The 14729-nt window shown below is 36.6% G+C and overlaps 2 protein-coding genes across 3 annotated transcripts in view; one reads left to right on the plus strand and one right to left on the minus strand.

The window, feature by feature from the left end:
* The window catches only part of LOC148950527 (ras GTPase-activating-like protein IQGAP3), a 171841-nt gene that overhangs the window by 113292 nt on the left and 43820 nt on the right, over positions 1–14729 (minus strand). For both annotated transcript variants that reach the window (XM_089092454.1, XM_089092455.1), the window contains exon 2: positions 6581–6687. In XM_089092454.1, coding sequence (XP_088948580.1) covers positions 6581–6681 — 101 coding nt within the window. In that variant the 5' untranslated portion in view covers positions 6682–6687. The remainder of the gene's footprint in view (positions 1–6580; positions 6688–14729) is intronic.
* LOC148950528 (uncharacterized) overlaps positions 8997–14729 on the plus strand; it is a 49730-nt gene continuing 43997 nt past the window's right edge. Inside the window, exons 1-2 of the mRNA XM_089092456.1 lie at positions 8997–9068; positions 14307–14474. Coding sequence (XP_088948582.1) covers positions 9023–9068; positions 14307–14474 — 214 coding nt within the window. The 5' untranslated portion in view covers positions 8997–9022. The remainder of the gene's footprint in view (positions 9069–14306; positions 14475–14729) is intronic.

The following is a 14729-nucleotide window of genomic DNA, read 5'->3' on the forward strand; positions in this document are numbered from 1 at the left end:
ATGGGCTGCTGCTAAAAATGCGTATTTAATGCACTGCAGCCCTATGTCAAATTTGAAGCCCTGAACTCCTCCAGTAACTGACAAATCTGGGTGGCATTTTATTCGTCAACTACCCCACCCTCCCCTTAAAATAAGGTTTTTTTTAATCTACTGAGATTCAGATCCATGTGTTCAATGTATAAAATGGTGGACCCACTTCCCCTCTCGTTAAACGTGTCCAAAGTCAATATTAATTTATTTACCCAGTTGAAAAAGTTATTCTCCAATTCATTTAGACCAGGGTAAAAAGTCTGGTTGCCGTTTGAAAAATGAAAATAAAAAATATCCCCGGATGTCCCCTTTTGTAAATAAACTTTTTGATTCACTGATGCTTTAAACCCCCCCCCCCCCAATTCTGAATCTTAATCTCAATTTGTGCTCGAATTCTGTCGATGTAGCTATGAAAAACATTTATAGGGTCAGTTAAAATAATGCCCCTCTCAACCGCGTTTTCCTCGGGAGGGTTAAAATCTACCCTATATGTTTGTAAGTGACTTAGAGCAGACTCTAACAAATAAAATTCACGTAATTCCGGGGACATACCACTATTTTCATGTCCTGCACCTATTTGTATAGGATCCAATTCACTAATAGTAAAACTATCGTCAAAAATATCCCCGGAAAAATTAGATCCAACAACTTGCATTGTTGTATTACTACTACTACTACTATTATTAGCACTAGGTGTATCATTAAGGGGAATGGTGGGGGTGACATAGAATTGTCAATAACACCATCCTCCGTCTGTTCAATTAAATTAGATGGAGATGGCATAAAGTCCCCTGGGCTAGTTAGCATGTCTTCCAGTGTGTTTGGAGACAATCGCTCAAGCCAGACTGTACTGTCCTGTGACGTAATTTCTATATGGGAATTCGGTTCAGTTACACTACTAACATCACCTAAATGCTCACGCATAAATCTATTTACCCATTCTGGATCCTCTATCATATCAAAGTCACAAGTTAAATCATCTGCGCTAGCCATATCCCCAAAAACATCATTAAGAAAACCTCTATGCCATTCCATACTGTCTAGAACTAATGCTGATGGTTCGTCTCTGAACTCCATTGGTGGTGATAGAATTGGTCCTGTAAATGCTGATGTTTCATCGCCCAATGGCGGTGGTATTTCATTAATCTATAAAAAAGGAGCTTATTTTTTATGTGAAATAACCATTATTTTTATAAAGTTAATAAACTATGTGAATTTTTCATAGTCATTGTCCCACCACCTGAACAATTAAAAGAAGAAAAAAAAAGTTACATTGGCATATGTCTTTCATAATGACAACTGAACATGTTAAAAATATATTTGGTTTAGTCAGGAAAATGAAGTCTTATTCTTAGAGGATAAGTTAGAACAAGAGAATGATATATAAAACTAATGGTTTTATTCGAAAAAAAAATAGTTTTCAGAATAAAAATGCAAAATAGGGATCCAACTCTAGTGCCTGTCCCTCTTGATTGTAATTCTCAATAAAACCCGACCATCGTTCAACCGAGGCAGTATGTTATATGAGGCATTGCTCTTCAGCCTCGGTTAATGGGCATGCATCCCATACATTGGTTACTGGTGTTGGTGTAACTTTCTCCCCTTTCTCGACAATCCGAATTTTCCTATGTCGCTTGGCGACGGATTTGATTGAAGTGCTGGACGCAGTAAACCTGGACTAAATAATTCAGAGTAAGCGAAGAACTTTTTTCTCCTTCCATGTCAACAATTAAAGTGCCCCCCCCCAAATTTTTACATGTCAATCGCGAAATAGCATTATTCACCGCAAGCATATAAGAAGTCGATTTACTAAATTATTAAACAATTTTTCTTTTGAAAGGAAAAGCTTTTAAAAATTTACAAACGATTTAAGAATTAAAGCTTCGGTAAATAGCCCCCAAGACCATCCTTGTGTTTCAGACGTCGTTCATAAAGAACTAATTAAAAGCTATAAAATTGTAACACCCAGAAGGTTCCTGTATCTCATTACCCCAAATATATGCATGCTAATTCAGTTATATTGTGCCGCAAATTTTTACATGTCAATCGCGAAATAGCATTATTCACCGCAAGCATATAAGAAGTCGATTTACTAAATTATTAAACAATTTTTCTTTTGAAAGGAAAAGCTTTTAAAAATTTACAAACGATTTAAGAATTAAAGCTTGGGTAAATAGCCCCCAAGACCATCCTTGTGTTTCAGACGTCGTTCATAAAGAATTAATTAAAAGCTATAAAATTGTAACACCCAGAAGGTTCCTGTGTCTCATTACCCCAAATATATGCATGCTAATTCAGTTATATTGTGCCGCAAATTTTTACATGCCAATCGCGAAATAGCATTATTCACCGCAAGCATATAAGAGGTCGATTTACTAAATTATTAAAATATTTTAAGAATATCTATTTAAAAATTAAGTAGATAATAACAGCTAGCTCGCCAGATTCCTTCTCTCCTTCGGAATGCGGTGCGAGACGAATTACAGTTGATCTGATTGCATTCAGTGATTCGATTAATCTCGTCTCGGTGTTATCCTGAGCTTCATCCAATTTTGCATGCTTTTGCTGCGATGGCTGATCAGCAGCATTCTAAAATAAAAATCATTTTCAGTCTTCAAACTATTTAGCTTATGAGAGGGCACTGCTCCTTCAATAGCACAGTACCAAACCCCCAAAAGTTGAAAAAATGACAATTTAATTAGCTACTTCAATTTTTACTTATTCAGAATATTAATGGAGGGCACTGGGCCTTTCAATTCCATAGTACCAAACACAAAAAGTTGACAATTATAGACCTTTTTTTATTATATGCAAAGCTTTTAAAACTTTTCATATATCTAAATTGCGAAATACTTAAAATCACAGACAAAAGGAATAAAGAAGACTCCTAGACATAACCTAAACCAAAAAAATTATTAAGTATATGAAGGGGGGTCACCCTCTAGTCAATATCTCACCCCTTTACGGTAAAGTTTTTTTTTTAGCACTTTCAAAAGAGGTATCTATTCTAATTAACCGGCCTTTGTGATTCAAGAGTTCGTGATTTGAACAAAATTCGAACTTTATCGTAAAGAACGAGGTATTGACTAGGGGTAAACTCCTTAATACATGTGATAAAAACATATAAATATAGAAGTTTCGTTATGTAAGTTAATTCGTAAGTTAATTCATAACTCAATTTTGAGAAAGCCATTTAGCCAACAAATTTGTAAACATGCTAAACTTAATCAGATAGTGAGAAAACTGACTGGCACTGTTTCGAATATTTACCTAAATTTGAAGAAAAAAAAACAGAGACATTTTAATTAGAATAGACAGATTTTTTGAAAGAGTGATAAGGTTTTGCGTAAAGAACATCAAATTGAGGAAGGGGCGACCCTTCATATCCGAATTAAATTTGCCAAAACTAATATGCAAGTTCCATTTCAATTTTTATATACAATGAGCCAAAATCGAAGTGTACCTGCCTCTTTTTTTTGAATATTTACTAAAATTGAAACACATGGACTGTTTAATTAACATAGGAAGCTTTTTTAAAAGAGCTAACAGCACGGTGAAAAAAAATGTAAGTAAGGAAGGTAAAAGAAGTTCTTCCATAACTTAATGGCGAGACAAAAATAGATTTCTTTTTTTATTATAATATAAGAAAATTTTACTCACCAGAAGTCGCTTAGAAGATTCCATATCTCTATCAATGTAAATGATTGAAAAATATAGATATTGATAGAATGAATGAACTATTCAAACTGAATAAAATTATAATTTGAAACTTGAATATATACAAAAAATAACTGAATATATTAACACCTAAACAAGAAACACTGGTTTTCTGACACGGATTTACCCTAAAAGGCATGTATACCATATATATATTACGAAGTAGAAATCTAGTCTACGTAAATTATGTAAGAAACTTGTCCTTCATAACATATTGCGCAATTCTCAACTAGCACAAGATGGACTAGAAGTATAATACCATGTGAGGGAGTTCTGAATCTCTTTGAAAAGGTGTATACGTCCCGGCAAATAACATAGAGATTACTAGGGCCGTACGCAAAGTATAAGGCCATGTGAGGGAGTTCTGAATCTCTTTGAATATGTGTAGAGGCGTACGCAAATAGCATAGAGATTCCTAGGGCCGTACGCAAATAGCATGGTCCTATGGCAGTACGCAAATAACATGGTCCTATGGCAGCACGCAAATAACATAGAGATTCCTAGGGCAGTAAGTAAAGTATAAGGCAATGTGAGAGGATACTCACTCTCTTTGAAAAGGTGTATACGTCCCGGCAAATAGTATAGAAATTGCTATGGCACCAAGCAAAGTCCATATGTACTTACTACTTATGCCCCCAGGGCATACCTTAAAACCCTTGTCCCGAGGATTGTGGGGGAGTCTCCTCCTCAAAAACATATTTTCTATTTGGAAATCAACTATGCTGAACAAAATGGCTATCTCAAAATTTTGATTGGATGTGTTTGGGGAAATGAGGGGCGTGGGGGGGGGGGCTATGTGCACTCCAATCAGTTTCAAATATAGAAAAGGGAAATAGCCCTTTGAATTTCCAATCAAATGAGCCTTTCTTGAAGTTTATACGACAACGCCTTCTACAAAAACCTTATATGCCCCCCGAGCATAACTTAAAACCCTTGTCCTGAGGGGTGTGGGGGGAGTTTCCTCCACAAAAACATATTTTCTATCTGGAAATCAACTACGCTGAAACAAATGGCTATCTCAAAATTTTGATTGGATGTGTTTGGAGGAATGAAAGGCGTGGGGGGGGGGGCTAGTTGCCCTCCAATCACTTTCGACTATTAAAAAGGGTACTAGCCCTTCGAATTTCCAATCGAATGAGCCTGTTTTGAAGTTTCAACGACAACGCCTTCTATAAAACCTTATATGCCCCCAGGGCATAACTTAAAACCCTTGCCAAAGGGTTGTGGGGGAATGTCCTCCTCAAAAACATGTTTTCTATCTGGAAATCAACTACGCTGAACAAAATGGCTATCTCAAAATTTTGATTGGATGTGTTTGGGGGAATGATGGACGTGGGGGGGGGGGGGGCTAATTGCCCGCCAATCACTTTCGACTATTAAAAAGGGCACTCGAACTCTCAATTTCCAATTGAATGAGCCCCTTTTGAAGTTTCTACGACGACCCCTTCCATATGAAGTGCCCTGCTCTAAATGAAAAAATAATAAATAGTACATTGTGCCAACACTATTCGTATATACCCTCAGGGCATAACTTAAAACTCTTGCCCCGAGGGTTGTGGGGGAGTATCCTCCTTAAAAACATAGTTTCTATATTGAAATCATATATACTGAACAAAATGGATATCTAGAAACTTTTATTGGATGTGTTTGGGGGAATGAAGGGCGTGGGGAGGGGGGGGGGGGGCTAGTTGCCCTCCAATTACTTTAGACTATTAAAAAAGGCACTAGCCACTCCAATTTTCAATCGAATGAGCCCTTTTTGAAGTTTATACGAAAACTCCTTCGATACAAAGTGCCCGGCTGAAGAAAAAAAAAACACATTGTGCCCACATCGTTCTTTACTTAGGCAGCACTAGCGCACTGCCTATGACCTCTGTTCGTTTTGGGTTACATTTATTTATCGATGCTGATTTTTAGTAATTTCACGCTTGGTAGATTATTTGATTTTATTTTTGCTCATTTTTGGTTTAATGAAGTTCTTTACCTTTCTTTGAAAAACTTATTTTGTGGAAAAAGTTTTTTTAATTAATAGAAGTAAAAAACAAAGTAAGACTTAAAACAAACGGAAATTAAACTATACATGAGGTAGGCTACCACACCTTGAATGCCCCACACTTTAGGGTAAAGTTTTATCATTTAAATGTTGATTACACGCTCATCAAAGCATCAGTGATCATCGCCTCGAGAAAAATGTGAAATTTCACAATTTACGGGTGGGGTTTTAATACAACACACTAGAGCCTTAAACGTCTAAATTTGAGGGTGTAATTTTCACCGGAATTTAACTCCTTTTAGGGTGTTTTTCCTCTTTTCCTAAAATCATGCAAATTTTCTTATGCTGATAATTCTTTAACGGCCAAATTAAAAATAATACGAACTTTACATATCTGAGTCGGCATTAAAATTAGATCTTTTGATGCACATGTGATCAAAACTCTCATTTTTTGAATTTTGGTTTTTACTGAAAAGGAAAAAATAATTTTTAAAACCAAGCTGACTAAGCATGGCAACACGAAAAAACGTTGAAAAACGAGGTTGTTTGCAGCCTGTAAAAACAAACAAACAAGGAAAATACAAATACTTATGCCACAGCTCAGCCGCCCTCAGTGTAATATCAGATCCCCTGATTCTCGTCCTCGGGCGAGGTATCATGACATTCAGCCCCCCCCCCCTCCCCCCCCAAAAAAAAATATATAAAATTAATAAATGTGCACTAAGGTGACCAAAGAGGTCTTATCGTCTCCATTTAATCAGATGCAGATTTTCCTCGGAATTAAAATGGGAAGAGGGTGGGACTAAAAACGAAATAATGTATATAATCAACTAGTCATACTTTTTGGCTTCTTCCAAATGGCAGAGATATTCATAGGCAAGGTTTTCACGTCGCTTTTGGTCCAACTTTTCGGCAGTGATTTCACCAGCAACAGGTTCCATTTGTACCTTTACAGGACAAAAAAGAAATTTATTAGTAACAGTCATTCTTCTTTTGGAAGAAAGGTATGCTAGCATAAAAAAATATCAGTTTGCCTCCTAAATAAACTGCCTAATTGGCCAACCTCTCGCTATACCACCATGTCAATAGCAGAATACTTACATTTTCAAAATACTCTGGCTTTCAAGTTATTGACGCTAATTAAAAACCACAAATATCTAGTGACTCCAAATTGGGGTGTTATCTCAGGATAAAGGGAGAGGAAGACGGAGAGAAGCGTCGAGTAGTCTCACTTAATTTAAATGAATAGTAAATTACTCCAATTGAAGGAATATCCATGATATGAAAGGCAGATGGATGAAGGGCTAGTGAACATGATGACAATCTGTTGCAAGAACACACACCAACATCTACGTGTAACGGGAACTCGAGCTGACAGAATCCAGCTGAACATCGACGATAAACTAGGAGATAATCAATACGTGGACGATTAAACACTTCAATGAATCAGTCGTTCAAGACGAGTACATTTTAAAGCGAGAGACAAACAGTGCTAGTCTGCCAGGTGAAGCCATTAGCATCCCCAAAACAAAGTACATGCCCACTGAAAAACAATTAATCGGCGTCCATCAAAACACAATAGCTTGGACTCGTAGATGAATATCGCTGCTACCTTGGGTTAATGATTGACATAAAAGGAAAGAAAGGTAAGAATAAGCAAGGTGTGAAGCGTGTTCGGTCAGCTTCAAAAGCCATCGTGGTTACGAAACAAAAATTAGCCTGAAGACCAAAGTCTGAGTTTATGTGACATGTGGTAAAAGTATTTTTTCGTTTTCTGTCCCCTCCTCCTCAAAAGGAACTTTGATCCCCCCCCCAAAAAAAAAAGAAGCATTAGGCTCGTGAGCACCTATGTTGACCAATGTTTGACACTGAAAATAAAGGAGAGATATATTTTAAATTTGCAGCAATAAATCCAAGACTATGGCGCTCAAATGCATGTTTAGCCAGATATGGATTCCTATTTATAAGTCTTGGCCAGATATGGATGTCCAGGCTACCCCCGTTAACGTGTAATATTTGTTACTTGGCCTCAAAAAGTTACAGGCAAATATCTAGTTTTAAAGTCTACAACTCTGGGCCTAAAATTTTATATTCTGCCAATTGTCACTACACTTATCGTATGTGCTTAAAAGCGGTACTCATAAGTATATCCGATTACACTTTCATGCATAAGCAAGTGGGTATAGGAAATATTTAAGCATTGTTGGAGCCACCATGAAGCAACACTCAAATTTATTCAAGAACAGACAAGGTCAAATTGGATTCTTACTTTTTTTTCTTTTTTTTTGTATTGATCATGTATTTTGGGAAATGCCCTATGATTCTATAAAATTAAAAATCAAGTTTTTTTTTTAACTAAAACCGCGTTAGTTGAATTGGCTTCTTTAAGGCTCAAATATTCCTTCCGGTAAGGTTACTGAAAAAAAATGTTTTTTTTTAATCAATTATTCTGATGGGAATCCCCGCTAAAGTTATTAGTTGTGCAGGCCTAGGCTAAAACCGAGATACGAAGTTTTCCTACAAACAACCTGGGATTCTTCAACGCCGAGATAACAATAAACTGCATTGGCCAACAATAAAAATATTTTGGTCTCCAAGCTATAGTACTCTTCAGGTTCTCCCAAGTTAAATTAAAAAAATTCTTATAATTAACTCTTAGTTTAAAGATGCTTAATTTTCATAATTTGCTTTTTCATGACATAACCAATTCAATAAAAAATATTATTTAAGAAAGCCGTCAAGTGCAGTTTTTATACTTATTTAAAATGTATATTTTTTTTCTAGCATCCACAGTTCAATGCAACATTTTTTTTTTTAGTTTTACGGTTGACTTTTTGTGCATCAAACAAAAATAAAGTTAAAAATAGAATCAAAATATTAGTATGTGGATGGTAGAAAAAAACTGATAAATTTTTGAAAGCATACGAAACGGCACAAGAAAATATTTGTGAATAATTCAGCAACAATTTTTATGGAAAATACTAAAGTTTTCAAAAAAATCTTATAAAGGCAACACATGATCTATAATCGAAGTTCTGATTGCATATCTGAATTTAGCGGAGTTTTTTTTTTTTTATAAAAAACCCATGTTTTAGCTCTTGAGCGAATAAAAAAGCTAACAAGTTGTTGCCCAGTGTATTTTCTTTTTAGCAAAGAATACATATAACTGTCAATGAACAATGGTGAAACATGAGAAGACATCTGGAAATTTCCATTTCCAGGATAAGAAACTGAATAGGCAATTCCATATCTAACACCTTAGTTGTTAAGTTTCGGACCACAATGAGACATTATTCTTGGATAGCATTATTTATTCTTAGATTCTCAAGTAAGCAAGTATTAGATTTCTTTTGCGTTGTATTGTCGAATTTTAACCCTACAAGGTTGAGCAAAATATTAATTATAAGTTGGTTCCGTGGCTACTTTATTTTACTTGAGTGCTGATCAGTAGCCTCAAATCTGAATTTCCTTTTTCAGTACTGTTGAAAACACAGCTGAAGTACAACTGAAGACAAGAACAGCTTTGCATTTAGCACACCTTTAGGTGAAAAGTTTGCAAAATCGTGAGTTATAAGAATTTCCTATGCAAAAACACATATACACGTTAAACCAAAAACACCTAAATTGCAATTACGTTAATAAAACTAAAATTTGAAAATTTGGTTAATTTAAGAATGAGAGTTTGTCAACCATTCTTTGGACGACATGAAACCTGTAATCTGATCCGCAAGGGGAAATTTGTCCTCTAATCTTGTCCTTAACATTAGATTTCTCCCAGGACCCAGGATTCTTTTTAAGAACTGGGCTCCGAGAGCAGGCAAAAACGAAGTGGGGTGAGGCTTTGCACCTGTGCTTTATCTCTGAAATCACATAATGTATTTAGATTAAGCATTAAGAACGGGTGTCGAGGGGATATAAGCACTTTACTGAAAAAAATATAAATGTTATTACTCTTATCTACTTAATCAATCCAATAACGCTTACACTTTTTTCGATGATTGTAGTCAAATACATGCACAAACGATAATGACCTTATATCTCCATTTTTTTCGGTAATGTATGTATTATGTTCTGGCCTTGGGAAGGCATAGGGGTCCCACTGCCAACTCATGTCCATATCTGCAAGTTTTTAGTTTGACTCGATTATTTATTGTAATTTCTCAGTTTCACGCTTGGTAGATTATTTGACTATATTTTGGCTAATTTTTGGCTTAACAGAACTCTTTACATTTTTTGAAAAACTTATTTCATGGAAAAAGTTTTTTTAGATTAATTTCTGTTCGTTTTATATCTACATAGTATTTTCAGGGAAAAAGAAAATAATACTTTAAATCTTTTCGTTTTTTTTTAAGAATTTATAATAATTTTTAAGCTATCTGTTAAGAATTTTTTTTAGCTCTTTTAAGAATTTTTTTAAGCTATTTGTATGCTGGAGAAAATTTTTCAGCAATTTTTAACAACGTACATTTTTAAAAATCTGGACACAAATAGTAGTGTTTAATTTAGTTTCATACCTCCTCTAGTTGCCCTGAAATGGTAAACTTGATACCATTCACAAAAAAATCTGTTTACTCTCTTTGATAGCTTGGATACGCTTACGCTATTTTGTTTTGGTTAAATTTTAAGAGTAGAAGTAGCCCCGGAGGTTTGAACATACCCTCAGTCGTTCTTGGGACACTGCTGAGATGCCATATTGGGAATTAGCATTAAAACAGTGCATTTTGATTTAATCTTAAGGCAACATTTAGTTTTTAAACATAAAGGCAAATGTCTAGTGGTCTAAACAACAAGTGCCCTGGTCTAAACAACAACAACAACAAAAAAATAATACATTATACCCACATCGATCTTTACTATAAAAATGTCAAGCCTTCCAATAACTTTCAACTGTTAAAAAGGGCATTAGGTCTTCTGGTTTTCAATTGAATGAGCCCTTTTTGAGTCTCTACAACAACGTTTTCTATATTCACCTTATATGCTCTCTGGGCATAAATTACAACCCTTACCCTAAGGGTTGTGAGGGTAGTTGTCATCCTCTAAGACCTAGTTTCCAGAACTTTTAACTACGTTAAACAAAATAGTTATCTCAAAATTTTGATTGGGTGTGTCTGGGAAAATGGTGGGCGTGAGAGGGGCGTTAGTCGCTCTCCAATCACTTTCAACTATTAAAAAAGGCACTAGCCCTTTCAATTTCCAATCAAATGAGCCCTTTTGAAGTTTCTACGACAAAACTTTCAATAAAAACCTTATATGCCCCCAGGGCATAACTTACAACCCTTGCCCTGAGAGCTGATGGGGGGTCATCCTTAAAGACCTAATTTCCAGAACTTTCTCCAACGTTGAACACAATGGCTATCTGAAAATTTTGATTTGATGTGTTTGGGGGAATGGTGGGAGTGCAAGGGGGGTTAGTTACCCTCCAATCATTTTTAACTATTAAAAAGGGCACTAGCCCTCTCAATTTACAATTGAATAAGCCCCTTTTGAAGTTTTTACGACAACGCTATCTATAAAACCTTATATGCCCCCAGGGCATAACTAACAACCTTTGCCCTGGGGGCTCTGAGGGGTTTCTCATCATTAAATAGATAATTTCCAGAACTTTCAAATACGTTGAACAAAATGGCTATCTCTAAACCGTGATTGAATGTGTTTGGGGAAATGGTGGGCGTGAGAGGGGGGGGGGGGTTAATTACTCTCCACTCACTTTCGACTATTAAAAAGGGCAATTTCAATTTCCAATAAAATGAGCCCTTTTTGAAATTTCTACAAAAACTTTCTATATAAACCTTATATGCCCCCAGGGCATAACTCACAACCCTTGCACTGAGGGCTCTGTTGGGGTTCTCATCCTAAAAGAGCTAATTTACAGAACTTAAAACTACGTTGAATAAAATGGATATCTCAAAAGTTTGACTATAGGTGTTTGGGGAAAAGGTGGGGGGAGAGGGGGGTTAATTACTCTCCACTCACTTTCGACCATTAAAAAGGGCAATTCCAATTTCCAATCAAACGAGCCCTTTTTGAAATTTCTACAAAAACTTTATATATAAACCTTATATGCCCCCAGGGCATAACTTACAACCCTTGCACTGAGGGCTCTGATAGGGTTATCATCCTAAAAGACCTAATTTACAGAACTTAAAACTACGTTGAATAAAATGGCTATCTCAAAAGTTTGACTAGATGTGTTTGGGGAAAAGGTGGGGGGAGAGGGGGGTTAGTTGCCCTCTAATCACTTTCGACTATTAAAAAGGGCACTAGCACTTTGAACTTCAAATCGAATGAGCCTTTTTTCAAGTTTCTACGACAACGCCTTCTATAAAAACCTTATATACCCCCAGAGCATAACTATCAATCCTTGCCCTGAAGGCTGTGGGGGAGTGTCCTCCTCGCAAACATAATTTCTATCTGGAAATCAACAACGTTGAACAAAATGGCTTTCTCAAAATTTTGATTGGATGTGTTTCGGGAAATGGTGGGCCTGGAAGGGGTGTTAGTTGCCTTCCAATCACTTTCGACTATTAAAAAGGGCACAAGCCACTCAAATTTCCAATTGAATGATTCCTTTTCGAAGTTTCTACGACAATTTCATCGATACGAAGTGCCCTGCTCTAAAGGAAAAAAAAATAACAAATAATACATTGTGCCAACATCGTTCTTATATGCCCTCAGGGTATAACTTAAAACCTTGCCCCGAGGGTTGTGGGGGAGTGTCCTCCTCAATAACATATTTTCTATCTGGAAATCAACTACGCAGAACAAAATGGCTATCTGAAAATTTTGATAGGATGCGTTTGGGGAAATGATGGGCTTGGGGAGGGCTAGGTGCCCTCCCCTAACTTTCGACTCTTAAAAAGAGCACAATCCCTTTTAATTTCCAAACTAATGAGCGTTTTTTGAACTTTCTATGACCACGCCTTCTATAAAAGCCTTATATATCCCTAGTGCATAACTTACAACCCTTGCCCTGAAGGTTGTGGGAGAGTGTCCTCAAAAACGTAATTTCTATCTGGAAATCTACTACACTGAACAAAATTGCTATCTCAAAATTTTGATTGGATGTGTTTCGGGAAATGGTGGGCGTGGAAGGACTGACAGTTGCCTTCCAATCGCTTTCGACTACTAAAAAGGGCAAAAGCCACTCAAATTTCCAATTGAATGAGCCCTTTTTGAAGTTTCTACGACGACTTCTTCAATACGAAGTGCCCTGTTCTAAAGGAAAAAAATAATACACTTTGGCAAGATCGTTCTTATATGCCCCCAGGGCATAACTTAAAACCATTGCCCCGAAGTTAATAGGGGAGTGCCTTCCTCAAAATCATGTATACTATCATGTAATCATCTACACTGACCAAAATGGCCACCTCTAACTTGTGATGGGGTTTATTTGGGGGAATTAGGGGGGTGTGGGGGGGGGCTAGTTGCACTCCAATCACTTTCGACTATTAAAACAGGCACTAGCCCTTAGAATTTACAATCGAATGAGCCTTTTTGAAGTTTCTACGACAACGCCTTCTATAAAAACATTATATGCCCCCAGGGCATAACTTACAACCCTTAGCCTGAAGGCTGTGGGGGAGTGTCCTCCTCAAAAACATAATTTCTATCTGGAAATCAACTATGCTAAACAAAATGGCTATCTCAAAATTTTGATTGGATGTGTTTCTGGAAATGGTGGGCGTGGAAGGGGTGTTAGTTGCCTTCCAATCACTTTCGACTATTAAAAAGGGCACAAGCCACTCCAATTTCCAATTGAATAAGCCCTTTTCGAAGTTTCTACGACAAGTTCTTCGATACGAAGTGCCCTGCTCTAAAGGAAAAAAATAATAAATAGTACATTGTGCCAACATCGTACTTATATGCCCTCAGGGCATTACTTAAAACCCTTGCCCCGAGGGTTTTGGGGGAGTGTCCTCCTCAAAACATATTTTCTATCTGCAAATCAACTCCGCTCAACAAATTGCCTAACCACCACTGTTTTGGGGATGGTTTGGGGCTACGGCTGGGCGTGGGGGGGGGCCGAGGTGCCCTCCAATCACTTTCGACTATTAAAAAGAGCACTAGCCCCTCCAATTTCCAATTGAATGAGCCCTTTTCGAAGTTTCTACGACAACTCCTTCGATACGAAGTGTCCGAGTATGGGGAAAAAAAATAATACATTGTGGCAACATCGTTCTTTACTTAGGCAGCGCTATTGCGCTGCCTATGATATTGCTTAAAAGTGGTGCTCACATACATGTGTAACTTTTGTGTTTAGGCATTGACGTTTAAGAGGGACCTGCAAGTGAACGCCACTTAAATATATGTCAGAACAAGCTCGGTCAAAATGGGCGTTTAAATTTGTTGGTGTTAATCTTAATTTTCAAGAAATACCTTGTAACTCTATAAAGTTAAAAATTCTTTAGCGCTGAAATCTCCTAAACCTTATGAAAGGAGACTACGTTAGATTGGCTTCTGAAAGACTCAAATATTTCTGCCGAAAAATTTCTGATAAAAAAAAAAAAAATTACGTATTCCCAGTTGATTAAAATTCAATGTTACTTATCTATCATGGTTTTTAAAGGTTGGCAAATTCTTGGAGCTGATTACGACTCTGTATGGGACGACGTAAATAATTATGAGACGACTAGGAACGACGACGGATCAGACATAAAACAAGACAAGAAACCAAGTGAAATCGAAGAAAGAATCAAAGCTGTGTTAGAGCATTTCAAAAGCGAAAATCCTAAAGGTAACATCCAAAAAGTGTTGGAAACTGACAGGAGGAAACTTGGATTACTCTATAAGAAAAAATTACGTCATCTAACGTTATCAAGTAAAATCCTAAAGTTGTCAATGCTTTTATATTTTACTCTGTTCCAGAAGCACACCTGTTACTTATGAGGCGGATACGTACGTTGGGTTATGATGCGAAGTACATAGAAGCCATAACTTGCATGAATACGCCATTACCGAAAAGAAAAAAAAATCGACGCGCAAAATAAAT

This window comes from Artemia sp. Qi Xiang Cuo, chromosome 7 (genome assembly GCF_049724085.1).
Source record: "Artemia sp. Qi Xiang Cuo chromosome 7, ASM4972408v1, whole genome shotgun sequence".
Classification (NCBI taxonomy): Eukaryota; Metazoa; Arthropoda; class Branchiopoda; order Anostraca; family Artemiidae; genus Artemia; species Artemia sp. Qi Xiang Cuo.